Genomic DNA, 27,771 nt, shown 5'->3' with positions numbered 1-27,771 from the left:
TTGGCGCTGCGCCTGAGTGCATGTGGCTGTGCGGCATTGGCGCGATGGCCCCGGCCTAGTTTTGGCCTGGCGGCGGCGGTGCGACTACCGCGGGTGGCGGGACTACCACCACCGGTGGATTTTGTCCTGCCCTGGCTTGGCCTGCTCCCGGTGCTGTGTTGGACATACTTCAGGCTATTTGCTGGTTTGTTCGTGCTTGCCTGTGTGGTCCCGGCGTGCTATGCTTTCTTGCCCAGACAGTTGGGTTGGCCAAAGCTTGTTGGTCTGGCAGGGACGTACGAAGCTAATCCTTTCCCTCTGAGCTTTCCCTGCGCGGATAATCTCTAGCGCTGTCCTGGGTCGCTGCGTGTCTGGGGGTCAGGACTGTCTATGAACACCCTTGCGTTTGCTAATGCTTGTTGCCAATGACGCTGGGACCAGGGGTGAACGTGCAGACTCCTGGCCTTGCCAATGCTCGTTGATGCTAGAGGGAAGCGTCTTCTTCCTGCCACTATCCTCGCTGCCTTTTCGCTGATTGGGGTGGCGAACCTGGGGCCTCCCAGCTTCTGCGCGTGGCTCTGCTGCCTCGTGCTGCGCGTCGCCCCTTCCCCTTCGGCTGAGGACAGGTGCTGACTCCTGCAGGCCTCCGCGCGGCCCTTCACCTCGCGCCTCGGAGGAAAAGTGAGTTGCGCGTCGATGCGCAGGCGGGGGCAAAAGGGGGCAGTCTCACACGCACCTTCCTGGAGCTACAAGGCTTCGAACCGATCACCCGCCGAGTCCCGCCAGCTGAAGGCGCTCCCGATGGGGAGATTGTGGGCGGGCCTCAAAGCCGGAGTCGGGTACCGGAGTGCAAGCGGGTGGGCTCCGCAGCAGGAAACAGGCACGCCGTATCACCCTGGATAGGGGCAGCTAGGCACGCGTGTGCGTCGACCGGCCTCGTCGCCAGTGTAAGAGGTCAGGTCAGGGCCTGGCACGTGGTCGCTGGGCAGCTCGTAATACAGACACATACACCAGTTATAGGTCTTTGGTCTGTGGTCTTCGGCCTTCTTTATTTATACCCCGGTGCATGCGTGGATGTGTGGAGTGCTGGCAACATTGTATGGGAGAGCCCGTGTGGCTCTCTACACGGACCCCGGAAAAACCTTCAGCTAAAAAGCCTTCTGATTGTCGTCTCTAATTTCTTCCTACACAAAGACCTCTGATTTTTTTCAATCCTCTCTGCATGCCTCCTTTCTCTGAGTGAAACCTACTCTAAGGCACGTGCATGTTTGCCTTAATCTCTATTAATGTATTTCTGAGAATTGCCTACAACTAATTTCAAAGACTGTAACCTCTCCTTTTTAGAAGCACATACCTTTGCAGTCTAATATTACCAAGTAAACAATGAAATAACATGCAAAAACAACACAATACAGCGCTCAATCACAAATCTGTCAAACAAGTGATTGGGTACTTAGATCGATTCCTGAGCAGTGTCCGCTTTATGAATATGCGACTTCCTAATAGGACATATTAGTTATTTCCTTTTGCATAACCCATGGGATACATAGCCATATTTATTGCCGCACTTTACAATTCAATTGGGTTTTAAATGTTGCTGCAGAATTAGTAAAAGAAAAGAAGGCATAATCCTGGTCTGCGGTGCTGAATCAGAATTTTGGTTTCTAGCCAGGCCCTTGACTTGACACACTAGTGTACATGGATGACACGAATTGATGTTTGATTTCTAAAGTAAATTGTGTTTTGTTTCCCCTTTATTGTGCGGGTTGGCTTTATTTTCGATTGTTTTCTATGAGGGGTTGGGCTTGTGCAAGGAAGTTGCCGAGATCTGCCTCCTGAAGCAGTTGTGTACAGTGGGGTTTGTGTGTCTCCCAAACATGAGGGGCAGGAGCAGCGTGTGGTCGCTCTTGTGCACTGCCGTAAAGAGGTGTGTAAATCTTCTCTGTGCCCTCTTTTGTAACGTTTTGGGTCGGCGGTAGGACCTTTATTTATTAGTATGCTTGAGAATAGTTCATCACTGCTCTGTGCTTGTGTGATAGTTTTGTAGATATAAAAACTTTCAAACAAACGCACAGAGCCGGGATGAACCTCTCTGTATCCAACATTTCACTGAAGCAGTTCCATAATTAGGAGGAGCAGGCATGGCCCGTATTGTAAAACACTCATAGCTGCAAGATTTCAGTTTGACTATGACATTTACTTCATGTTTTCATGTGCCGCCGCCGACTGACATTCTATTGCTTCATGTGTGACACTTTAAGCGACTTTATCATGAGCAGAACGAACCAGTTAAGTCTATTTAATAAGATTAGTTCATGTAATAGGGTTACATTTACAACCCACTTTTGTGTAATGCAAGAATTTTTAAGTGGTCTAAAACAGCCTACAAAGCAAAGTGTTCTCTGCTAAAAAGTAAGGACTGGTGACGGTTATCATTCACCCAATACATGGGATTGCTTGCAATTCTATTGCAGGACAGGAGGCTTAGTCTCATTTCTTTATTGAAATGCTCAGCAGCCAAGTAAAAAACCACATTACCCAGAAACACTTGGGTAATAACCATAGAGTCTCATTAGCATAAATAGGTGAACAGACAATCCCACTTCCTCTTTCTTTGCTGCTCCGCAGCCAGTTAAGTGCTTCTTACCTTTATTACTGTTATTTGCCTTGCACTGTGTGTTCATTGCGCGGCTTCTAATTTGCATTCTTGCCGCTTTGTTTTCCGCGTGTGTTGCGCTGATTGTATTGCCTTTTACGCGCGTGTCGCGCTGGTTGTGTTTGCCTTCCGTCCCGTTCGTGTTGCGTTCTGGTGACGGCGCGGCTGGGTGCGAGGCTTCTCCGCCCTGGAGTCGGGCGCTTTGTGCCCGAGTTCTGTTTCTTTGTGGAGTGGTTTTTCTGGGGTCTGGGCTGCCTCGCGCGGTGTGCGCGAGCTGCTCTCCTTCCTGCTCAGGCGGCCGGATTAACGCGCATGCGCGTTTTGATGTTTCCGGCGCTCCGTGTTGTTTACTTCACCGGAGCTCTTTAGAAGGACGTCCCCTGCGGCGTTACCGCCCACAAGCCTCCAGGATTGACCCTGTCGACGCCAGTGTCTGCACTAAGATACTGGTTGTAAAATTTGGCATAGGCTTTGCCTAGGGTGACGTTTTTGGTCACAGTGAGCCCTCCCTCCACTCTCTAATTATATTTTGGCCTGTAGTCTCTACAGCTTTGGGCTTGCTGTGAGGGTTTTTTCACCCCCCTTTATTTGAGCCTTTGGCTTGTTTATACCTTGGATTCCTCATTTGTGGGCATATATATTTTCACATTACTGGTGAACCATGAGTGATTACTTTTATGAGGATGACGAAGAGTACGACGAGGAGGCTCCAGACACCATGGAGCAACATTTGGTTGAGGCTTTGGACCATGGAGTCCAGCACTCGATGAATAAGGCACTAGTGCGTGCTATTACGCCTCTCAAAAGGCACTTGACTAAATATGCTGAGCAGCAGGGTTGGGTCCCTGCGGCTAAGAAGTCGTCCTCTTCTCCTGCAGCTCCACATTCTTCTGTCTTCAAAAAATTGGCGCTGTCCTTGTCCTCTGCCAAACCTGACGCTGTTGTTGAGGAAGATGAGAGCGATGACCTGCAATCATCCTCTTCTTCGGATCCCGCTCCTCCTCCTCCCAAGAAAAAGAAATGCAAGGAGCATTTTGTTGATGCGTCTTCACATCCACCTGTCCTGACTTTTGAGCCGGCGGACATTGTCCACCCCCAGTCCACGGCTTGGCTTCCTTCTCAGGCTGTGACAGAATACGTCCAGCAACACATACGCCAACCCTTTGAAAAGGAGGTACGTGCCCGTCTCCGGTCTGAGTGCCCACGACCAGACTTGGCTGATCATCTGGCGGAGACCCCTGAGGTGGATCCCACTATGACAACGTGCCTCCGAAAATTTGCGAAAGATCCCAAGAAGGGTCTGGATAGGTCCTGGCGGGCTTGCCAGGACAAGGTTTTAGACCTCCTGGGCCCTCTTACCAAAATGTTGGACCTCGGTTTCCTGGCTAAGAGTACTAACCGGATGGTGGATCCGGATGAGCTGATTAATTGGGCTCAGCGCGCCATTTGCCAGTTGGGTAATGCCAACTGCGCACTCTCTGCTGAGAGGCGCAGATCCATTCTGCTGAAACTAGATCCTAAACTGCAAGAGTTGGCTACTTCCGAGTCAGGTCCTGCGGCTCAGGGCCTTCTTTTTGGGCAACCATTTTTGAAGGAGCTGACCAACTTTGTGAATACATTCGCCGGCCTGGATAAAGCTCAGGCATCTCTTCGCCGGACCCTTCGTCCGGTTTTCAACAGGGCCGGAAGAAGTAGGGGGCGTTCCTCCGGCCGTGGTCAGCAGCAGCCCTCCCAGAAGGGCTACCAGTCCCAACGTGGAGGTCAGCAGGACTCGGGATATACCCCTCGTTCAAACTTCTATCCCTCCAGGAAAGGCCGTGGCCAGTTCAAAAAAGGACGTGCTGGTGGATCCGCCAGCGGCTACCACGATTCCGCCACTTCAGGTGAGCATTCTTCCTGCATGCAGTGTTGTTCTGGGGGGCAGGATTCGCCTTTTCCTAGAGAACTGGCGATCAATCTCCAGCGATGCATGGGTGTTGGAGACAGTTCAGGGCTTCAAGCTAGAGTTTTATCATCCTGTTTGTCAGTCCCGTCTTCCTTATCCTCTCCATTTCTCAAACCAAAGTCGAGAGTTCATCACAGAGGAACTCAGGTCTCTGGAGGCCAAGGGTGCGATTGTGCCGACGGTGCGCCATCCTCAGGGCTTTGCCAGCTCAATCTTCCTTGTGGAGAAGAAGGGAGGGGGATCGAGGTTGGTCCTGAACCTGAAGGACTTCAATGCGGGAGTGGTTTACCGCCACTTCAAGATGGAGGGAATCCATCTGTTGAGGGATCTCCTGAGGGAACGGGATTGGATGGTCCGTCTAGACCTCAAGGATGCATACCTCTCGGTTCCGATTTTTCCGCCCCATTGCCGCTTTCTTCAATTCCAATGGCTGGGGATATGGTATCAATATCAGGTTCTTCCATTCGGCCTTTCGTCAGCACCGTGGTGCTTCACGAAACTGTTGCGTCCGGTCGTGGAATATCTCCGCAGTCGCGGAGTTCGCTTGATCATCTATTTGGACGACATCCTCCTGTTAGCGGATTGTCCGGTCAAGCTTATGTCTCACCTGACGTGGACCATAGATCTGCTCCAGTCTCTGGGATTTTTGGTGAATGTTCCCAAATCTGTTCTTCAACCTACACAGGTGATAGATTTCTTGGGGTTTCAAATCAATTCCCTTTCTTGTCAACTTCTGCTACCTCGTCAGAAAGTTCGTTACATCAAACGGGAATTGAAGTCTGTTGTCTCGAGTCCGACGGTGTCGTTGAGATCGTTAGCTCGAGTTGTAGGGCTTTTAGCGTCTTCTCTGCAGGCGATATTTCCGGCTCCACTGCATTACCGTGCGTTGCAGCGTTTGAAGATTCAACATCTTCAGAGGGGCCTACGCTATTCCGATCACATCCCTCTGTCGGAGGAGGCGAAGTCGGAAATGACGTGGTGGTTGAATCACATGGAGGCCTGGAACGGCAGGGCCCTCTTCGGATCTTCTCCGGAGATTGTGATCGAGTCGGATGCCAGTCAATGGGGCTGGGGAGCCCGCTGCGGATCGGTCACGACGGGGGGCAGATGGTCCCCCCAGGAGCATTGTCTCCACATCAATTGTTTGGAGTTACTGGCGGGATCGTTCGCGATCAAATGTCTGTCTCCACTTCAGTCCCGCTGCTGTATACTTCTCCGAATGGACAATGTATCAGCGGTCCGTTATATCAACAAGCTCGGAGGAACTCGTTCGAGGTTGTTGGCGGAGATCGCCAAAGAGTTTTGGCATTATTGTCTACACAACGGGATCACAGTTATTGCGGAGTACCTTCCGGGTTGTCGCAATGTGGTGGCGGATTGGAATTCCAGGTACCTGAGGGATTTCAGCGACTGGAGACTCCATCCGCGGGTATTTCAACAACTTCTACGGACCTGGGGCCCTTGTCAGATCGACCTCTTTGCGTCCCGACTCAATGCACAGCTTCCCCGGTTCTTCAGCTGGAGACCGGACCCGGAGGCTCTGGCAACGGATGCCTTCCTTCAACCGTGGCCGACCTCCCTGTGTTATGCGTTTCCCCCGTTTATGATGATCCCCAGGGTTCTGGCATATGTGAAACGTTTTCAGGCGGAGCTGATTCTGATCACTCCTCTGTGGCGTGCCCAACCTTGGTTCCCTGTTCTCTTGGAAATGACTTGCGCATTGCCATTTCTTCTGCCTCCGAAGCAGAATCTCCTGCTAGATCCGCTTCAGAATCCGCATCCCCTAGTTCAGTCAGGCTCTCTCCTTCTCCTGGCGTGGCGGATTTCGGGGAACGATGGGCTGTGTCGGGCCTTTCTTCGGACGCTACCAGACTCCTCGGTAACGCCTGGGCACCAAATACCCACAAGCGCTACAGGGGTTCCTGGAAACGTTGGAGTGACTGGTGTGCTCAACGGCAAGCTGATCCAACATCAGCGGATGTTTCTTTAGTTGTCAATTTTCTAGCCTCCCTGTATTTGGCTTCTGGTCTGGCATACCGTACTATCAATAATTTCCGCTCTGCTATTTCAGCAGGTCATGTCCCAATTGATGGTAAACCTGTAGGGGAACATCCTTTGGTGTCCAAGGTCCTTAAGGGCGTTCGTATGGCTGTCCCTCCACGCCCCAAATATGTGGCCTTATGGGACGTTTCGGTTGTTTTGCGATTTTTGGAAGCTTGGCCGGTTAATTCCTTGCTTTCGCGCAAGCAACTTTCGGCCAAGCTTACCATGTTGCTATGTTTGCTTTCTTGCAAACGGATTTCTGACGTTCACGCTTTGGATCTTGCTGGTCAAAGTTTTACTCCTGAAGGGGTTGAATTTCGCCTTTCCCGGCGCACCAAGACTGATACTGACATTATCTCTTACCCTTCTTTTCCGGCCCGTCCCAACCTTTGTGTGGTCCAATGCCTGAAAGCTTATGAGGTGAGTACTTCTCTTATTCGTTCTGATTTGCATGGTCAACTGTTAATTGCATTACTGAAGCCTTTCCGCCCCGTTACTCCAGCTACGTTGGCTCGCTGGGTACGGTGGCTTATGGGAGAGGCAGGGATCGATGTTTCTGTTTTTGGGGCTCATTCAGCTCGGGGAGCCATGGCCTCTAAGGCTTTTTCATTGGGGGTCACCTTGGGGGACCTTATGAAAGCTGCTGATTGGTCAACAGATTCTGTGTTTAAGACGTTTTACTTTAAACCTGTACCTTCGGTTGCGTCTGTGGTGTTGGATGAGCTTTGAACAAGCATAATCGGAGCCTCCTGTCCTGCAATAGAATTCAAAATTTGCAAACATTCGTGACAAGAATTTTCAATTCTATTAAGGACTAGGAGGCGAGGATTATCCCACCCATAGATTGTACATTATGTTACTGACAATTGTTTTGCATTACTCTGTTACAACAGTATATATTGCATCGTCTTCTTTTCCCACCCTTACTTCGGAATATGTCTGTTTTTGTTGGAATGGCTATTACGGCTTTGTGTCTCTTTTCAGGTTCTGATCCCAAGTGATGCGCCTCCAGTTCCTCGTAGGAGCGCCTGTTATCTTCTCTAAAGAAGTCTTCTGTTTTTCTGCCTTCAGCTGTTTGGGATGTCTCCCTTCGTTGCCTTCATTGGACTGATATTGGCTGTTGCATTGACTTTTAGATTGTTTACTGTTTCCTGGATTCTCCTCACCAAAGAAAGAGGAAGTGGGATTGTCTGTTCACCTATTTATGCTAATGAGACTCTATGGTTATTACCCAAGTGTTTCTGGGTAATGTGGTTTTTTACTTGGCTGCTGAGCATTTCAATAAAGAAATGAGACTAAGCATAATCCTCGCCTCCTAGTCCTTAATAGAATTGAAAATTCTTGTCACGAATGTTTGCAAATTTTGAATTATGTCGTGCTTAACACGTCTCGTTCACATCTCACTCTCAGTTTCAAATATTGCAACCTGTCCGATTTCATTTTTTTTTATTGCAAACTAAAGCACCTGCAAACAGCAATTTATGATCATCAGTGAAACAATGCGAAAGAAGTTTAAAGATCTATAAGAATCAGAATGCATTACGTTGTTAAATGACTTTGTCATAGTGGGTGATGCATTTGACAATAACATCTGTCTGGCATCACTAGGACTCACTTCGTTAGCCCACATGAATAAAATGCGACATAGATCCAGTGGAATTTTAATGTGTGACCTCCATATTATGGACTGCTCTTGTAAGCAGTGGCTCAAACTACTGAGCTACCATTAATATTAATAGATAACAACATTAAATTAAATTGCTTAAACAGACTACCATCCCTCCTAATTACACTGATATGACAATAATTAGAACAAACATGCCTTATACAAAGGCTCGATATATGGTAGGAGCCCATACAGACATGAACATGTGATGCTTCATGTATTACAAAATATATGAAAATTACATTAAATCTTGATCTATTATATTATGTGCAACGACAGAAAGTCCAATGTTATTTCTTGCCAAGAACTCTTTGCATTTTGGGACATGCAGTTTTGTTTTGCTATTAAGCGCACAATATTCCCTGATTTGGCTTGCAAGTGCTGTTGATGCAAAATTGCCGTAGAGTGGCACATGTCCAAACTCTTAAAAAATGCCGATGCTTTCATGAGTAAATAAGAGAAACTGTGTGAGTATGGAGAAGTATCCACCTATGTAAAAATACTAGGTATGACATTCACTTCATGCAGCACAAATCGACTGCTGAAATGGCCCCCATGATGAACATTTGTCTACCTCAAAACACGTGAATTACCCTCAGATATGCACTGTACCAAAATACAAGACTATCCTAGGATATACCTCAGACTGCACAGAGGGTTACTTCCATATGGGGTTTCTTTGGTAGCTGACCCTACTTCTAGAGCACCAGCAACTTATGATACAAACTTTTACTTTCTCCCTTACATCTTGTCGAGCGCCCTGTACTTTGGCCTTGGTACCAGTTTCTTGTTGTTTATACTAACATTATAATTAGGTGATTATGCCTGTGCCAACATAACGTTTTGAACTAAAGAAACACAGAAATTCACCAGTTATATTTCAGAGAACTAACTATAACTTGCACTCCTACCGTGAACTGCTTATTGCCTCACATATTACATCACTCATGACATGTTCTATGACATAATTTATGACGTCGTGCCATGGAGCAACTAATGTTTTTGGGGAGGGGGCGTCTGCCTCCTTCTCCAAGTCATCCCCTTGGGCCACTGCATTATGTTGGGTGTATGGGTGTGGAGCACTCCTCCTGAGCCATTTCAAGGCCCCAGGCATCATCCCCGGGGGCTGATTTGTTAATTTATGGGTAAGGGGGCATGCAGCCCCGCTCTCCGAGCGTTTGTAAGGCCAGAGACAGTGTCATGTGGACCCTATCCCTGGGACTCTGTCTTGTTCCTTGCTCAGAAGAATGTGGGCAGTCTAATTCCCTGCTTACACTCTTCTAGGCTGAAAATACAGTTTTGCTTCTGCCTTTGGCAGTAGAAATTAAGGCTGCTCCTTCTGCTCAGGAGGAAAATAAAAGAGGCAGCCCCCACAGGATGGGTGCTACCTGGAGAGCCGCAGGGGCTGCGGGGATCTTGAGCCTACCCCTTGCGACCTTCAACATGAAAAACTTTGTTGAGTGTCCCGGGTAGGACAAGAATAACCAATTACAACAAGCATTGGCATAGCCAATAGGTCTCACATTTGGGACCTTATAAGTGTTTAGCCATGCAACGGTTGGTGTTGTTGCACCAAGGATATTCTGCTGCATAACTAAATACTTATATGGTCCAAAAAGCGAGACCTAGTGGCTATGCCAATGCTTGTTTGTTTTTTGTTGCTGTTTTGGTTAAGTTGCCAGATCTACAATAGCTGGACATGGTTTTTGTTAACAGTTCTTTTCATCAAATGAACTTGTTTTCATAGCTATGAAATTTGTTTCCATTCTGGTTGGAGGAAACAGTCATTCCGGGGGGTGTGAGGGCTGCCTAGCTGTGCGCATGCGCTGAACTTTGCAAATGAGAAAATGCCTGGTGCAGGCACAATTTACAAGTGTGGAGTGAGTGAGCCCCAGGCAGCGTGACTCACTCACACAGGAGTTCATGCACTGCACCTGCATACTCAGCATGGTTTAAGGAAACTCGACCCACTCCCTCCCAGGCAACGAACACATATTTACCAAGAAACTCTGAGAAGAGCCTGCCTGCTGCACTGACGGCTGGTGGTGTGTGTGCCTGGTGAAAGCGTGCACTGACGGCTGGTGGTGTGTGTGTCTGGTGGAAGCGTGCACTTTCGGCTGGTGGTGTGTGCCTGGTGGAAGTGTGCAGTGATGGCTGGTGGTGTGTGTGCCTGGTGGAAGCGTGCACTAACGGCTGGTGATGTGTGTGCCTTGTGAAAGCGTGCACTGGCGGCTGGTGGTGTGTGTTCCTGGTGAAAGCGTGCACTGACGGCTGGTTGTGTGTGCCTGGTGGAGGCGTGCACTGACGGCTGGTGGTGTGCATGCATGGTGGAATCGTGCACCGATGGCTGGTGGAGTGTGTGCCTGTTGTAATCGTGCACTGATGGCTGGTGGTGTGTATGCCTGGTGGAAGCATGCATTGACGGTTGGTGGTGTGTATGCCTGGTGTAAGCGTGCACTGACGGCTGGTGGTGTGTGTGCCTGGTGAAGGCGTGCACTGACAGCTGGTGGTGTGTTTTCCTGGTGAAAGCGTGCACTGACGGCTGGTTGTGTGTGTGCCTGGTGAACGCGTACACTGACGGCTGGTGGTGTGTGTGCCTGGTGAAAGCATGCACTGACGGATGGCTGGTGTATGTGTGTCTGGTGAAAGCATGTACTGACGGCTGGTGGTGTGTGCCTGGTGGAAGCGTGCACTGATGGCTGGTGGTGTCTGTGCCTGGTGAAAGCGTGCACTGATGGCTGGTGGTGTGTATGCCTGGTGTAAGTGTGCACTGACGTCTGGTGGTGTGTATGCCTAGTGGAAGCGTGCACTGACATCTGGTGGTGTGTGTGCCTGGTGGAAGCTTGCACTTACAGCTGGTGGTCTGTGTGCCTGGTGAAAGCGTGCACTGACGGCTGGCTGGTGTATGTGTGCCTGGTGAAAGCGTGCACTGACGGCTGGTGGTGTGTGTGCCTGGTGAAAGCGTGCACTGACAGATGGTGGTGTGTGCCTGGTGGGAGCGTGCACTGACGGCTGGTGTTGTGTATGCCTGGTGGAAGCGTGCACTGATGGCTGGTGGTGTGTGTGCCTGGTGGAAGCGTGCACTGACGGCTGGTGGTGTGTATGCCTAGTGGAAGCGTGCACTGATGGCTGGTGGTGTGTGTGCCTGGTGGAAGCGTGCACTGACTGCTGGTGTTGTGTATGCCTGGTGGAAGCGTGCACTGATGGCTGGTGGTGTGTGTGCCTGGTGAAAGCGTGCACTGACGGCTGATGGTGTGTGCCACGTGATAGGGTGCACTGACTGCTGGTGGTGTGTGTGTCTGGTGGAAGCATGCACTGACGGCTGGTGGTGTCCGTGCCTGTTGGAATCGTGCACTGATGGCTGGTGGTGTGTATGCTTGGTGAAAGCGTGCACTGATTGCTGGTGGTGTGTGCCTGGTGCAATCGTACACTGCAAATAATGCCTAGTTCTAGGACACCCCCGCGCAGCACGGCCACCAGCTGCTGCGTGTGCCTCCCCGCCTGACTGCCTCGCTGCCCCGGCTGCCGCCGCGTGACCACGCCCCCTGCCTTCGAGCGGCGTGGTCCGTGCTCGCCTGACCTGCAGGCTCCTGGGCGCCGCTTCTCGCCCTGTGCCCCTGTTGTAATTGTTTTTGTATTTTTCTTCTGTAAGTGCCTGTTTTGCTGTTTACAAGTTGCCCTTCGTCTTCCCTCCCCGCTCCCCGCTTCCCGCCACCGCCGCTAACCCCGCCCCTTTTTTCCTTCTGTACCCTCCCCGCTCCCGCCTCCCAGCTGCTCCGCCCCCCGCGCACTTGGCCATATATGGCGACCGTGCGACACAGGTGAGTGTGACCTAGTTCTAGGACACCCCCGCGCCGCACGGCCACCAGCTGCTGCGTGTGCCTCCCCGCCTGACTGCCTACCTGCCCCGGCTGCCGCCGCGTGACCACGCCCCCTGCCTTCGAGCGGCGTGGTCCGTGCTCGCCTGACCTGCAGGCTCCTGGGCGCCGCTTCTCGCCCTGTGCCCCTGTTGTAATTGTTTTTGTATTTTTCTTCTGTAAGTGCCTGTTTTGCTGTTTACAAGTTGCCCTTCGTCTTCCCTCCCCGCTCCCCGCTTCCCGCCACCGCCGCTAACCCCGCCCCTTTTTTCCTTCTGTACGCTCCCGCCTCCCAGCTGCTCCGCCCCCCGCGCACTTCGCCATATATGGCGACCGTGCGAACGCGCAGCGGTCACGCGCAGCGGTCACGCGCAGCGGGCGCGCCGATTGTGCGCCGAAGGCGCGCCAAAGGTAAGCCCGTCTGCGCCCGTCCGCGCCTGGACCGCGCCCAGTGCCAGGACCCCTGGCCCTCGAGGACCCCGGCCCACCCGCCTGACGTACACCGCCGCCACCCTCATCGCACTCAACACCGGCCGAATCCCAGGATGCTACCGAGCCACCCCACGACGCACCCACGGACCCTTCAGCTGCCACGCCTGCAAGTTCACCTGCATCCGGACCTGCCCTGCACCAGCACCTGCCAAGCCGAACACCAGCAGCAACCACCTCAAGTGCATCCTGCTCAACACCCGCTCCGTCCACAGACACGCCATCGAACTCTGGAACCTCCTCGACACCACAGCCCCTGACGTTGCCTTCCTCACGGAGACCTGGATGAACGCCTCTTCAGCGCCGGACATCGCCATCGCCATCCCAGAGGGCTACAAGATCACCCGGAGGGACCGCACCGCCAACCAGATGGGAGGAGGCATCGCCGTCATCCACAGGAACACCATCCGCATCACGACCAGCACCGACGACACCCTAACGACCGCCGAACACCTGCACTTCCAGATCCACACCGACCCGAAGACCACCCTCAGAGGCACCCTGATCTACCGACCCCCGGGACCACGCACACAATTCAGCGAGGACATCGCCGACTTCGTCAGCCCGCATGCCCTCCCCTCCGCTGACTACATCCTCCTGGGGGACCTCAACTTCCACCTGGAGAACAACAACGACCGCAACACCATCACCCTGCTCGACAACCTCGCCAACCTCGGACTCAAGCAGCTGGTGTCCACCCCCACCCACCTCGCCGGACACACACTCAACGCCGTCTTCTCATCCAGCAAAGACATCGCCTTCAGCCACACCACCGGACTCCACTGGACGGACCACAGCTGCGTCCACTTCACCTTCAAAAGAACGACGATCCACCACCACCAGCAACAGGCTGCCCGAAGAAGCTGGAACAAGATCACAGCCGACCAGCTCGCCGCTTCCCTGAGCCAGCACCCTCCTGCCAGCTCAGCGAACCCCAGCCAGGCCGCCGACAACCTCTCTAAGTGGATCAGCAACTGCGCGGACGAACTCGCCCCTCTGAGGACCCCGCCCAGCAGACCCGGCAGCAAGAAAGCCCCATGGTTCACCGACGAACTCAAGAGCTCCAAGAAGAACTGCAGAGCCCTCGAGAAAGTCTGGAGAAGAGAACCAACACCGGACAACATGACCACCCTCAAGCTCGCCACCCGGAAGCACCACCAACTGATCCGCGCCGCCAAGAAAACTGCATTCAAGGACCGGCTGGACAACAACGCACACAACTGCAAGGAACTCTTCAACATCGTGAAAGAGCTCTCCAACCCCAACGCCGGAAACAACAACATCACCCCATCGCAAGACCTCTGCAACTCCCTCGCCTCCTACTTCCACAACAAGATCGCGGACATACACAACAGCTTCAGCATTCAACCGACGCACGCCACGACCGCAGCAACGCCGCCCACCACCACCCTCCGCACCTGGACTCCGATCAGCACCGAAGACACCGTCCGCATGATGAACTCCGTCCACTCCGGATCTCCGACCGACCCCCACCTTCCCTGAGAGCTGGAAGCACGCCGAACTCAGCGCTCTTCTCAAGAAACCCACAGCGGACCCCACCGAACTCAAGAATTACCGCCCCATCTCGCTCCTCCCGTTTCCAGCCAAAGTCATCGAGAAGACCGTCAACAAACAGCTGGCCGCCTTCCTCAAGACGAATGGATCCCTCGACCCCTCACAGTCTGGCTTCCGAGCCAACCACAGCACCGAGACCGCCCTCATCGCTGCCACCGACGACATCCGAGCCCTGATGGACAACGGAGATACAGCGGCCCTCATCCTCCTAGACCTCTCCGCGGCATTCGACACTGTCTGCCACCGCACCCTAGTGCAGCGCCTCAGCAACGTCGGAATCCAGGAGAAGGCACTGGAATGGATCATCTCCTTCCTCGACGGAAGAACACAGAGAGTCCGCCTACCACCGTACAAGTCAGAGGCCACCGAAGTCATCTGCGGCGTCCCTCAAGGATCCTCGCTGAGCCCCACCCTCTTCAACGTCTACATGAGCCCCCTTGCGGCCATCGCACGCCAACACAACCTCAACATAATCTCCTACGCCGACGACACCCAGCTGATCCTCTCCCTGACCAACGACCCCGCCGCCGCCAGAGCCAATCTGCACAAAGGGATGAAAGATGTAGCCGAGTGGATGACGACCAGCCGCCTGAAACTGAACTCAGACAAGACGGAGGTCCTCATCCTGGGCTCCTCGCCCTCCGCCTGGGACGACTCCTGGTGGCCCCCCGCCCTGGGCACCGCACCCAAACCGACGGACCACGCACGCAACCTGGGCTTCATCATGGACTCCTCCCTCTCCATGACCAGGCAAGTCAACGCCGTCTCCTCGTCGTGCTTCAACATCGTACGCATGCTACGGAAGATGTTCTGGTGGATCCCCACCGAGACCAGGAAGACAGTCACCCAGGCCCTCGTCACCAGCCGACTGGACTACGGCAACGCCTTCTACGCCGGTACCACCGCCAAGCTCCAGAAGAGACTCCAGCGGATCCAGAACGCCTCAGCCAGACTCATCCTCGACATCCCACGAAACAGCCACATCTCCGGACATCTGAGAGACCTGCATTGGCTCCCCGTCAACAAAAGAATCACCTTCCGTCTCCTCACCCACGCACACAAAGCCCTACACGATCAAGGCCCGAGCTACCTCAACAACCGAATCAACTTCTACGCTCCCAAACGCCACCTCCGATCAGCCAGCCACGCCCTCGCCGCCGTCCCCCGCATCCGAAGAGCGACTACAGGAGGAAGGTCCTTCTCCTACCTGGCCGCCAAGACCTGGAACTCCCTCCCGACCGACCTGCGCCTGACCCAAGACCACCTCTCCTTCAGGAAGAAGCTCAAGACCTGGCTGTTCGAGCAGTAACGGCACCCTCCCCCCCCCCCCCAAGCGCCTTGAGACCCTACGGGTAAGTAGTGCGCTCTATAAATGTCTTTGATTGATTGATTGATTGATTGATTGATAATGTCATTACTTTTGTGTCCAGAAGTTCACGACAATTGGCCAGTGGTGCGCCAACGTCTTCAACTGTTTCTTCATCTTCTTCTCGATAACGGCTTTGAACCAAAAACTTTAAATTCCCAAATCACTTCTTTGAAAACATTTGAAATTGCGACGTTAGTCCTAAGCAATCCATCCACTCTTACAATAACTGAGAAACCTGCCGACTTTCCTAAATAGTTCTGGTTTTATTGAGGACATGGAGGCAAGTATTGTGCTTCCAATCAGCCAGAGGAATGAACATTACACTTCCCATCAGGCTTTGGGGAAAGACTACAAGAAACAAGGGCAGTGGGAACACCAACTGCCAGTGTAACCCTGCCGAAAGCAGCCTTCTTCACCCCTCTCCCCAACACCCCACAGTTGGGATAGCTTGTGATGCAGCAGACCAGTTGGAAAATCAGTGAAGTATACACAAGAAAACCAGTAACAGGAACATCAGATGAACATCATCTTCTTTGTTCACAAAGGACTCCTAATCGTACACATGGAGTGGAAGCATCTTGAGTTGAAAAAACCCATAAATATGTTGTAATACTTACTGAGAACATGGTGCGAGACAATGACAGAGGGCACCGCAGGAACAAAACGCCAGCTGCCTCTGTCCTCAGAAGGCAACACTATGCGTATTAACTTCTATGTTGTCTATATTAAGTAGCTTCCATATACAATGTGGGAACACCACCTTGTGGACAGTTGTAGTAACAGTTCTGTGAAAGAAAGCTCTCGTATCTTGAAAGCTGATGACCCATGACGAGAGAGGAGCCATATGGCGCCTCTGGTGTAAGCCCGCGCACATGCACACAAGCTCTAGGTCACAGTGGTAGCATTTTCTGAAGCCCTTACTAAAGTCTCGCCAGACCACAACGCTTGCGCTGCTCTAGGCTCGACCTAAAAACAAAGTGCCCTGCTCCTGCACAGTCCCGTGAAATGGGGCTGCTTGCAGGAAGGCGGTGTGCTACGGAGGCCCTGAGGCTTCACCTGCTGCCCCTAACAAATAAAACCTTTGGGTGTCCTGAGTGGGACTGGAACACCCCCAAAAACCAAAATAGGGGAAAGACTTATAAATGAGCATTTATCATTCACTGCTCCTGGGAAGGATTGCCCCATAATACCCTTTGTGGGCTAATTTAGTTATATTTTGCTTCATGCTGGTGCCCCAATTTTGGCAAGACTACCACTAACATATTATAAAGTGTTGTGGGGTCCTGTAGGGTGTCCAAAACAATTACCCTATGTGTCCTGATGATATTTCCAGGAATTCCTAGAGCTGGAGCTACTGAATGGCTCCTCAAGGGAATATTGATGGTCACATTCGGAGAGGTGTGCATCCCTTTTTTGAGGAGTTTTGATTGTCACTCAAGTGATTCCAGAGATGAGGGATACATGAGCAGGAGTACTAATTTCAGCAATCACTTTTGCAGTGAAAGATGTTCATATCTAGTTGAAACCATACTTATCATGTCAATCAGCTTTGCTGTCTCTCTTAGTAATGTTTTCGTGTTTCATGAACTTGAGTGACCATCAGAGTTTGTTGCAAGGCACACCTTTCTAATATCAGGGTGCCAGTAGGACTGCCAGGATGTAAATGTGAATTCCCCTGTCTATCTGTTGAGGTTCAGGGCATTCCAACGTCTTGTGTTGTAACCATTGTGTCCTGGTGAACTTCATCCACCCATGTATCACTAGATATCCCAGGCAAACCCAGAAGCCATAAACATCTGACACATCTCAAGTTCAGCTAAGTACACACATGAAGTGAAGTCATTCAGCTACCGGGAAATATAGAATCATTCCCAAGGGATACTTGCTTCCCTATACATCATTTGGTGCCAACTGTAAGTCTCTCCATAACCTGACGAGGGCATAGCAAAGATCCTCTGATAGTGGTCGATGACCACTCTGGGTGCAACGGCAGTCAAAGAGATCCCTGTGCTGTGGCGATGAATAGCAGATCCTCACATAGAGCACCTTCAGTGGCCTTTAGATGGTTAATGCTCTAGGGGAATGCCAAATAAAAGGGTAGGATGGCACTGCACAGCAGTCAGTCCAGTGCATTTTTTGATGGCTGAGAGACAGCCGCCTAGAAGTTGTATTTCATCCTGTCTACCTGAGAGAAAACTGAATATCCTGCACCTTTATGGCCAAACCGCACAATTTTCATGGTTTTATCAGAAAAAAATAGAAGGTCAGACAATCCTCTGACTTTGGCTCCTCTTCCAAAACTTGTTCTCTTCTCGCCCAGACTATGTTCACCTCTCCTTCCCCGTTGAATCGCGGCCTTTCTGCAGGGGCTTCCCAGATTTTTGCCTTAGTTTGCTGTACCAGTTTTTGTTGGCTTTTAGGACTCTGGGCATCTTACTCCTGCTAACCAGTGGTAAAGTGTATGTGCCCTCTCACACTTAAACATGGTAAAAGTGGTATACACTTCTTGGCCCATTTAATTTACTTCTAAGCCATTGTACCTAGTACTGCATGTACCCTGGGCCCGTAAATGAAGTGCTACAAGTGGGCTGCAGTACCCATTGTGCCACCCACTAAAGTAACCCTGTAAAACATCTCAGGCCTGCCAGTGTATTCTGTAGTGTAGTGTTAAACTGCCATTTCTACCTGGCTAAATAAACCTTTTGCTAGCCCTTTACCTTCCTTTTAAATACCTCTTATCAGAACACTCCTGGACCTGTGGAAAATTCAGGAGGAGGACTGTCCTGCTCTCTGCAGAAGGGAGACTGGACCAGCTTGCCTTGGACCTAGGATTCCCCAGAAGTGATCCCAAGGGTCAGTTGGCTGACCTCTTGTTTGAGGTACAGTAGCACAACAAGCTTTCAGAATGGAGGCATTCCCTAGAACTGCTCAGCTGACCAGCACCAGCTGGACCTGCTAGACCCTTGCTGCATCAGAGTGTAATCCTCCTACTGTAAAACTTAAAAGACAGAACTACAGGTGAAAATCCAGAAGGTTTGGACTCTTTGCGACCACGAGCAGACCTGCTCTTTCCACCTGTAGCGACCACCTGCAACTCCCGCCAACACAAATTTCCAGCAGCAACCTGCTCTTTAGGCGGCAATGATCTCATGGCAACTGCTGCCAACGTGAAACTCCGGCTGAGGCTTTTTATGTGGACTTGGACTGTTTAACCCCTTCGCTGCTCATGACGTGCTCGTCATGAGGCACAGTGGAGCTGTGCTTATGACGAGCTGACCTTGTCATGAACAATGGGGATTGAGGGAATGCAGCACAGGAGGGGAAAACCATTAGCAGCTTTCGGCTGTTTGCTTCCGTTTTCTCCCGATCAATAACGTATCCGGTTCTAAACATCGCGAAATAAAATTTGGCTTGAATCACTATTTGGAACGCCACTAAAGGGACAAGTTTTTAAATCCCTAAGGGTATGAATTTACACATTGAACTGCACTTCTGAATGCTCGCAGTGCAATCTGTGTTTTTTAATATAAGGGTCATCCATACTGCACTAAATTCTCCGTCCTGATGATGGTCTTGGGATAAAAACACATAAGACTGAAACGTCGACACACCAGTCCATGTCTACACTCGACATCTGACTTTCTGGTCATTCGAACAAGGAGTTAATTCTTCATTTAGTATACAGACTGGATTAACAATCTTATGTATTGATGGAATGATTTTGTCGCTTCCTTATACCTAAGATTTATTTGCAATTATTTTGATTGTGTACCCTTGTAAAATATGAACTTGATTTGAAGATACAAATAATAAGTTTCTTTGAAATTTAATTTCTGTGTTACTTCTCATTACTCTTCTTCCTTTTGAATTTCATTTGGTGAACAGAATTGTCATTTCTAAATTGTTTGATTTCCTCAGGGCTAGTGTGGTAGCTTTTTTGAGGTTTTAAACTGCACCAATAATTACAACAGTGACTGATTTTTTCAGTTTAGGAGTCCTAGTAATACAGACCCTATCACGCTGAAAGTTTTGATTTTCAAAACAAAACCCTTGCCGGTACCTTCCCTTAAATACATATTGTTTGCCCGAGCCCGCAAGGGTATATTGGGTTATCCACCCCTACTAACCAGTTTTATGTAATAGGGCGCAATTTCTGTTTGCACCAGGTGCACCTTTGTTTTTCAAGGTGCGCCAGACGCAAACAGGGGAAAGTGCGCCCGAATACATAAAATATCCCCAGGTGTTCTTTTATTTATTAAAATGTACTCTATTTTTCTAAATTGGTTTGGGATTTTCCTTTTGCTGTGTTTTCACTTTAGTACTGTGTGAGTGTTGCATAAATACTTTGCACATTACCTCTAGGTTAGGCCTGACTTATTTTGTGCCAAGCTATCTGAGGGTTAAGCACAGGTTTATTTAGTCACTTTTTTTGGTTCACCTTGACTAGGATTGCGTTTATTGCTTGAGCAGGGCTCTCGCCACCTTACCTAATAACACGTCTTACACTCCCTGACTCTCGATTCTTCCCTCATCTGAGTGTGCTTCTTCCTCGCAGACACTGTGGTTCATCCCCTGAGCCTGTGAGCCACTCTCTCCTCTCAGCCCCTGCACACCTTTTACCCTACACTCAGTGCTTCTACCTCCAGATTCTCTTCGGCCCTTCACTATGGCTGTCCCAAAATCCTCTCCTTATTCCTCTGGGCTCTGTAATGTGCTGGCTGACGCCTGATCCTGACGTCACTTCCTCGCGCAGGGGGCGGAACCACCCCAATTCTCGCAAAGTGTGTATGGGCGAGATGGCCAGAAAGTGCTGCTCGCAAAGCAGAGAGGACTCAACAACAAGTGGTCCCTACTGTGAAGATGAAAGGGCCCTGCCTTCATTTAACCACTTACCTGATGGTGATCTTGTCTGCCTCATCTGTCTATGCAGGTAACCCGGAGTGAAGGTACAGCTGTGCGTGTGGGAACATGATCTGCGGTCTTTGCTCTGGTGACGGGGAGGCTCTCGGTTGACTCCCCCTGCCTGTCCCCGGTTTTCATCGCTCTGCTCGCGTTTGCAAAGACCATGTTGTCTTCTCTTCTAAAGATGAGGCACTTGCAGTAAAATTCTGAACCTGGCATATTGCTGACCACAGACATCTGACCTGCTCTGCAGCGTGTGCACGCGTGGGTCGATTCAAGGTGTGCTTTGCCACCCTGCACTTTACTGCACACTAATATCCAGGGTCCGCCTCTGCGCAGGTGGGTTGAGGAGTTTGACATATACATGGGTGCCCTCCCTTGGTATCGAACATGGAAAGGACATATTATACCTCCTAATGCTCTATATTGAACCTGCTACTAGAGGTATGTATTTTAATTTGAAGAAAACAAGGGGAGCTCTTGCTTAACTGTTAGGGCGTCCGACTTTGAGCTGGGGGACCAGGTTCGAGTCTGGCGGGAGGCTCAAACATCCTGTGATTCTGGGCAAATCACAATCTCTCTTTGCCCGAAAAATGAAGGTGTCCGTCAGTAATTCAACTGGTTCTCATGTAAAGCGCTCTGATACCTTAGGGTCGAGTTCCCGCTATATAAGACTGCAAACAAATAAAACAAGCATTGGAAATGCAATAGGTCTCGCAGCATTAGAGTTAGTGCTTTTAGAATTGTTTATGGTTTTTTTTGTAAATCTTTAGCATTTTTGTTTCCTGTAGCCAATGCTAAAGAATTAAAAAAAAAAAACATAAACATTTCTAAAAGCTCTAACTCAAATGCTCCGAGACCTATTCCACTGTGTGAGGGTGAGGGGTTGAGGGTGGGTGAGGGTGAGTGAGGGTGGGTGAGGGTGAGTGAGGGTGAGGGGTTGAGGGTGAGTGAGAGTGAGGGTGAGGGTGAGTGAGGGTGAGTAAGGGTGAGGGTGAGTAAGGGTGAGGGTGAGTGAGGGTGAGGGTGAGTGAGGGTGAGGGTGGGTGAGGGTGAGGGTGAGTGAGGGTGAGGGTGAGTGAGGGTGAGGGTGAGTGAGGGTGAGGGTGAGTGAGGGTGAGTGAGGGTGAGGGTGAGGGTGAGTGAGGGTGAGTGAGGGTGAGGGTGAGTGAGGGTGAGGGTGGGTGAGGGTGAGTGAGGGTGAGTGAGTGAGGGTGAGGGTGAGTGAGGGTGAGGGTGAGTGAGGGTGAGTGTGAGTGAGGGTGAGTGTGAGTGAGGGGTTGATGTTGAGGGTGAGGGGTTGAGGGTGAGTGAGGGTGAGGGGTTGAGGGTGAGTGAGGGTGAGGGTGAGTGAGGGTGAGTGAGGGTGAGTGAGGGTGATGGGTTGAGGGTGAGTGAGTGAGGGTGAGTGAGGGTGAGGGTGAGTGAGGGTGAGGGTGAGTGAGGGGTTGAGGGTGAGTGAGGGGTTGAGGGTGAGTGAGGGGTTGAGGGTGAGTGAGGGTGAGGGTGAGTGAGGGTGAGGGGTTGAGGGTGAGTGAGGGACCGCAAAGCTATGGGGGGCAGAAATACCACAGGAGGGGGCTATAGCATAAATACCACTGGGAGTTGATAGAGCGGGAAAACGGCCAGAGATTTGCAGGGCAGAGAGAGCACCACAGCTAGACAGCAAGGTGCGAACTGTGTGAGATATTGTGACCGGCGCACGGTGGGGCATTCCCAGGGTAGAAACGCACTGGGACAGTGGCAGGACAGAGAACCCGCGCGAAGCTGGAATGGCAAGAAGATCTCTGGGGTTGGTATGGGTTGAGTACCACTAAGGCTGGTAGGAGGGGTGTACCACGTGAGACTGGGGAGTGTGAAATAGGAGCAGCTTTGTGAAAAACGCCGGAGGGTGGTCCGTGGAGAATTTGGAGCTTATTGAAAGCATGGCGGCGCCCCCAGATGTTCTTGTTCTACGTACAGTGTTGTGGACGCGCAAATAGCCGGAAATACGTGAATTGCTCACGGCAGCAGCGGCGGTGTTGCAGGACTCCTGCATGGTGCTTGCCAGAACTTGGATAACTTCAGAGAATACGGATAAAGTACATTTCAATGCACGCAGGAGACTCCAGGAAAAGGTGCAAGGCGCACCGAAAATGGAACTGCCTGACAGGATGCAGATTTAGAAGGTCGCGTGCCAAATGCAAATAATTAAGACAGTGCTGCATTCCGTAATGTAGCCCGTGAAGCAGCATGCTGGAACAATGACAGAGGGATCTGCTTAGCAAAACAGTCATTCCAGGGAAAACAGCATGACCAGGCGAGAGCAGAATGCTGTGACGCACTTAAAGCAGGCATGGAAATTCTGCCAGGCTAACTCAATCTATCTTCGATGATTCAAGTCTCTTCTGCAGGTAAAGATTACGAAGCGGACGGCACATGAGCGTTTGTTATAATGCAAACCGCTCGAGCTAACTCGACAGACGTCTGAAGCAGGACCAGGGCGCCTAGAAGACCACCCGAGGTGATACACAGTGGTATGCAAGGGATGGCACCCACTCATTCGATCTCACGCAGGTTCACATAATAACAGCTCTCTAACACTCTAGGTCAAATTTTGAGGTGCATATTAGGGAGTCAGGGAGGAGATATGGTGGTGGTGGGGGGGAGGGGGGGTAGTGTTGCTAAAGGAGATTTTGAAAATCGTCAGGTCATTTAAGATATAAATGCGCGAGCGATAAGGATTAACACAACCAAGAATGGGGAAATGAAGCAAAATACACGCAGAATGGGGCAAGTGGCAAGACAAACTTGAAACAAAAGGGGGAGGTTAAGGGTTCGTAGGCATGCTATAGATGCCGATCCTGCCACGCCTCTGTAGCAAACTAGAAACTATATGGTAGGCAGGGACATTCGGAAAGATGTCAGCTACTTTAGGCAGTGTTCTATCTACCGTAACAGCATAAAAAATGTTTTAAAAAACGGTTCGACTTAATGGTTTGACGATAAGAGCTGTAATTTTAAGTACTGAAAAATAGAGCTTGTGCAAAATTCCATGAAAAATAAACTGGAAATCTTTAGATTTATACAGCAGCTGAGGAAATTGCCCACTTATTTTCATTTTTTTCCATTTCAAAATACTTATTTTTTTTCACGCTGCATACAGACATGTAACATAATTTTGTTAAAGATTTGATCCAAACTTCAAGTTACCGGCAATATTTTCCATTATACAGAAAACCATGGCAGTTCACAGCAGCTGTGCTTTAATGTACAACAAATCGGGAATCTTTTTTTATTCCACTGATACATTTGCCTTTTAGCGGAATTGGAAGTAACATTTTCTTAACAGCTAAGGTGTGTTTAAATTGTGCCTGTGGTGGTGGGCCCGCACACTCGATGGTGACCCAGAGCTAAACAGAGAAAGACAGAAAACGAAGAAAGACCGAGGAAGATATAGATAGAAAAACAGTCACAAAGGAAGACAACAAAGATGAAAACAAGACGGAGGGAAGAGAGGGGAGGGGGGAGGAGAAATGCGACACGGCGGGAAGGGGAGGGGGCGGAGCGGGTACAATAAACAAGACGGAGGGAAGAGAGGGGAGGGGGGAGGAGAAGTGCGACAGGGGAAATGCGAGACGGCGGGAAGGGGAGGGGGCGGAGCGGGTAAACAAAGACGGACGTGCACGCGCTTTTAAGCTCAATGCGCATGCGCATTGAGCTTAAAAGTCACGGGCACTGCAAGGAATCGCCACGATTCCTTGCAGTGTGGATAAAGAGCGGATAAGTCCCAATACTCTCGCCTTGCTCGATGCGCATGCGCATCGACAGGCGAGACCTAAAAATACCGGCGTTACTCCTAGTGCAGCCCTGAGACCACTTGCAGTCCTCTTGTGAACAGAAGCACTGGGCTCTTGTTTACTTGACTGAGCACTAACTCAGAAAGTGGTTAAACGGTTAAGCATGTGTTTACCTTTCAACTAAAGCAAAGAAGGTGCCCTAAACCACTTCTTTTCAGGTGCACGTTCGTTTTTAAACAGATTATGCAACACTCATGGAAAAGCATGAGAAGCTCTCTTCAACAACCAAACAAAATGTATTTCATTAACATACAAAAACAATCCACCTTAGCATATATGATTATATCACAGCATTGAGAGGTATTTACTAGAAGTGATAGTTTTCAAACATGAAGATCAAAACATTCTTCACTTTCCCAGTGCCACTAGTGAACATAAAGGTAAGACATCTGTCATGTGCACCCTCTGGTAACCTCGATTATTATTGCAGTTAAAACAGCATTAAAGTTTATTAAATCAAACACAAGAGAAGGTTTTGTACTGCACACATCCTGAACTCATGTATTTCAAGGTGCTCCCATATGATAATGAAGAAAAAGGAGGCAAAGTGATAACAATTGTCTTTGATCACTCAATTTATTAAAGTGGGGCAGCCGGGATTGATCCCAGGTTTTCTGGTTTCACGTTGTGTGATTCAGTCACTAAGAGTTTTTCTTCAAAAGTTAATGCTTTGTCTTTAATTATTGGCTCATGATGTTAGAGCATGAGTGGTAGACAGAAGCCACATGAGGTTTGTTTAGTTTTGGGCTAGAGGCTCAAAGAGAACGTGTCGCTGAGCCATGGTCCGGCATCTAGCTCGAGCTTGGCCCGGGCCTCCTTTGGCTTGCCCACCTCTATTGTCTCATAATGTCGATTCAGAGGGCAAAGGCATATGAAGGACATGGTTTGAGCCTCAAAATAACCCCATGACTCACTGTCCGCACCATGTTCATGCTGTACTGCCCCAATGCCCATCTTCCACCACCCCTGACCCCCTACCCTGCAGGCATCAGTGCAGCCTTCGGTCAGGCCACAAACCATACCTTTTTGGGCCTGGGAAAATGTTTGCAAAAATCCATGTCTTATAGCGGTCTCAAAGACAGTTTAATAACATCGGTTTTTTTCACCATGAAAATGTTGATTATAAGTGATACATAGATTGACTAATTTGTTGCATGCTTGAAGGAGCTGTGAAGAGGCTTTCCATTCACAGACAATTCCCAGATGTGACTGTCTCTTTCCGACAAAAGTGGCTACAAAAATCCTGCAAGTTAGAAATACTAACCTTAGTTCAGGGCTGTTATACTGTTGGCTAATTTAATAACCAGACCTGTTAGACCTGGCACCATTGGTGTGGGTCTCCCTTCCATTTTTCGCTTTTGTTTCCTCTGTGTTTGCTGGTGTTAGATGCTCTCGGCGCTGTGCCACTGCCATTCAGTGCCACAGCACGAATGCTCCTTATTGTAAATTGACTGTATGAATTGGTATAATCCTTATTGACCCAAGGAACATGATAGGAAAGTCGAATTTAGTATGCCTAAGGTCTAAATATGAAAGTGCATCTTTTAGTGACGATTATTTTTATATTCTGTGATTAAAAATACCACTTTTAGTAATTAGGTATTTTCTAAATGCCTAAACCTTCCAGTGTGCTCTGCTGTTATGTGTATTGGCTGTCTGGTTTTGGAGGGTCTGGGCAGTCTGAACCCGACCTGGATTGAATAGAGAGATCTGCAGTGGAGTATGGGGAGGGGTGACCCTTTGATCTGAGCAGGGCTGTGCCTGGCAAGGTGAATGGTGGCTCCACCTCCCACTGTGCGTCTGATAGCAGACCCCCTCTACCTGAAAGGCAGGATGCAGCCTTGAAAACAAAGGGCTTCAGGACGACACCAAACTGGTTCTGGCTGGGTTCAGTGATTTGTGAATTTTTGAGAACAAAGACTTTTGGGGTATAAAGATCTGAGCTAAAACCCCTACACAGTGTGTTACTTCTGGATGTCCAGACTAACCTCTGTCTCTGTAACTAGTGGGGAAGGACTTTGAAACTTTCATCCATCTTGCTGAAGCAACTACCCAAGGGCCTGATTTGAGCTTTCATCCTGCTGAAGTCTCAGGAACATTAGACTTCACCCACCACCGCCTGTATTCCTATTTGAGGGGGATTCTACTCGCAGGTGAGGCCTCTGTTGAGAATTCAAGAGCCTTTGGTTGTACTGCGGGGAACACGGGCTGAAAGTCATTGTTATCGCTATTGTGGGCCGCCGTAGCTGAGAAGCTGTTGCCGCTGAGAGCCCGCATTGGTCTGGTTTACCAAAGTCATCGTTCTCGCTATTGTGGGCCGCTGCAGCTGAGGAGCTGTGCCGCTCTACCTAACAAACCATCATTGACACAGGCACATGTATGCTTTTATGCCTTTGACCCAAAGGAACCCCTCACATGTCTAGACAGGCTTCATATGAAACTCGTCACTCTGCTGAAACCGATATCTGTGTAGTGGAGGCCGGCGCTGGTACCAGATGCCTCCTCAGCTTTAGATATGCAACCAGAATGGGTCTTCTACAGATTCTGTGTCAACTTGATGCTAAGGTTCCAAAAGAGGAGACGGCAGATGTCTGCCGAATGTTTTGTGAGCTCTTTCAAAGTATTGGGAAACTCAAAAATTGATAAATTCATCTGCACTTTAATGAATAAACTGAACTTGTAGCTCACCACTTCAGGGAAGTACCATTAAACATCCAAAACAAGGTGTAGAGGAAATTGAAAACCTGCTGTGAGGGTATTGTCAATAGCCCTATACAATGGTTGTCGTCGATTGTCTCTTTACCAAAACACCAAGCAGGGAATAACATTCGAACCTGTGTCGACATGAGTCACCCAAATCTTGCAAACAAGAAATATACCTACACCCTGCATTTAGAAAATGACACACAAGCGAAACGGTTCAAAATTGTTATCAAATCTGGATTTTAAAAAAGGTTATCGACAAATAAAACTAGAAAAGTGTTCCAGGTACATCACAATGTTTTCCACACTCCTTATATGACTTTGCTGCGCTATCTCCTCTGCTGTGGAGATCTTTCAGGAGGAAATTCCTTAGATTTTGGAAGGCATCCTTAATTGCTTAAATCACTGCAATGCTATATTTGTGTTCTGGTCGTCCCAAGCAGCACATGATGACACCCAATTTCAGGTTCTGCTAAGAAGTGAGGAATGAAACTTTTACTTTCAATTCAATTCAGCTTTATTCGGTTTTCAATTTTTGGACACAAAAAAAACATAAAAGCACACACTTTTACTGTACCGTATCGCAATTATTGCACAATAGTCATTAAAAGTTAAATTAAAAAACATGGAAACAGTTTTATAGTTTCATATTGCCAATATTATACAATGATTATAAAAGGTAATTTGATAGACATATTTACATACATATTTCATAGAGGAACCCAGTTCATAGTTTCATATTGCTTAT

General features: G+C 49.6%; 1 protein-coding gene across 2 annotated transcripts in view; it reads left to right on the top strand.

Annotated features, from left to right (window-relative positions):
* The first annotated feature begins 1,805 nt into the window (after positions 1 to 1,805).
* Positions 1,806 to 27,771, top strand: part of PSPH (phosphoserine phosphatase) — a 210,024-nt gene continuing 184,058 nt past the window's right edge. Inside the window, exon 1 of one of the 2 annotated variants that reach the window (XM_086958482.1) lies at positions 1,806 to 1,906. In XM_086958482.1, the coding sequence (XP_086814608.1) occupies positions 1,857 to 1,906 (50 nt within the window). In that variant the 5' untranslated portion in view covers positions 1,806 to 1,856. Of the gene's footprint in view, positions 1,907 to 20,349; positions 20,510 to 27,771 lie in introns of those variants that run through there. The other variant, XM_086958481.1, reaches the window with a different exon arrangement.

Source organism: Lissotriton vulgaris, chromosome 2_1 (genome assembly GCF_964263255.1).
Source record: "Lissotriton vulgaris chromosome 2_1, aLisVul1.2, whole genome shotgun sequence".
NCBI classification, from domain to species: domain Eukaryota; kingdom Metazoa; phylum Chordata; class Amphibia; order Caudata; family Salamandridae; genus Lissotriton; species Lissotriton vulgaris.
This window is presented reverse-complemented; position numbering and strand designations above follow the sequence as displayed.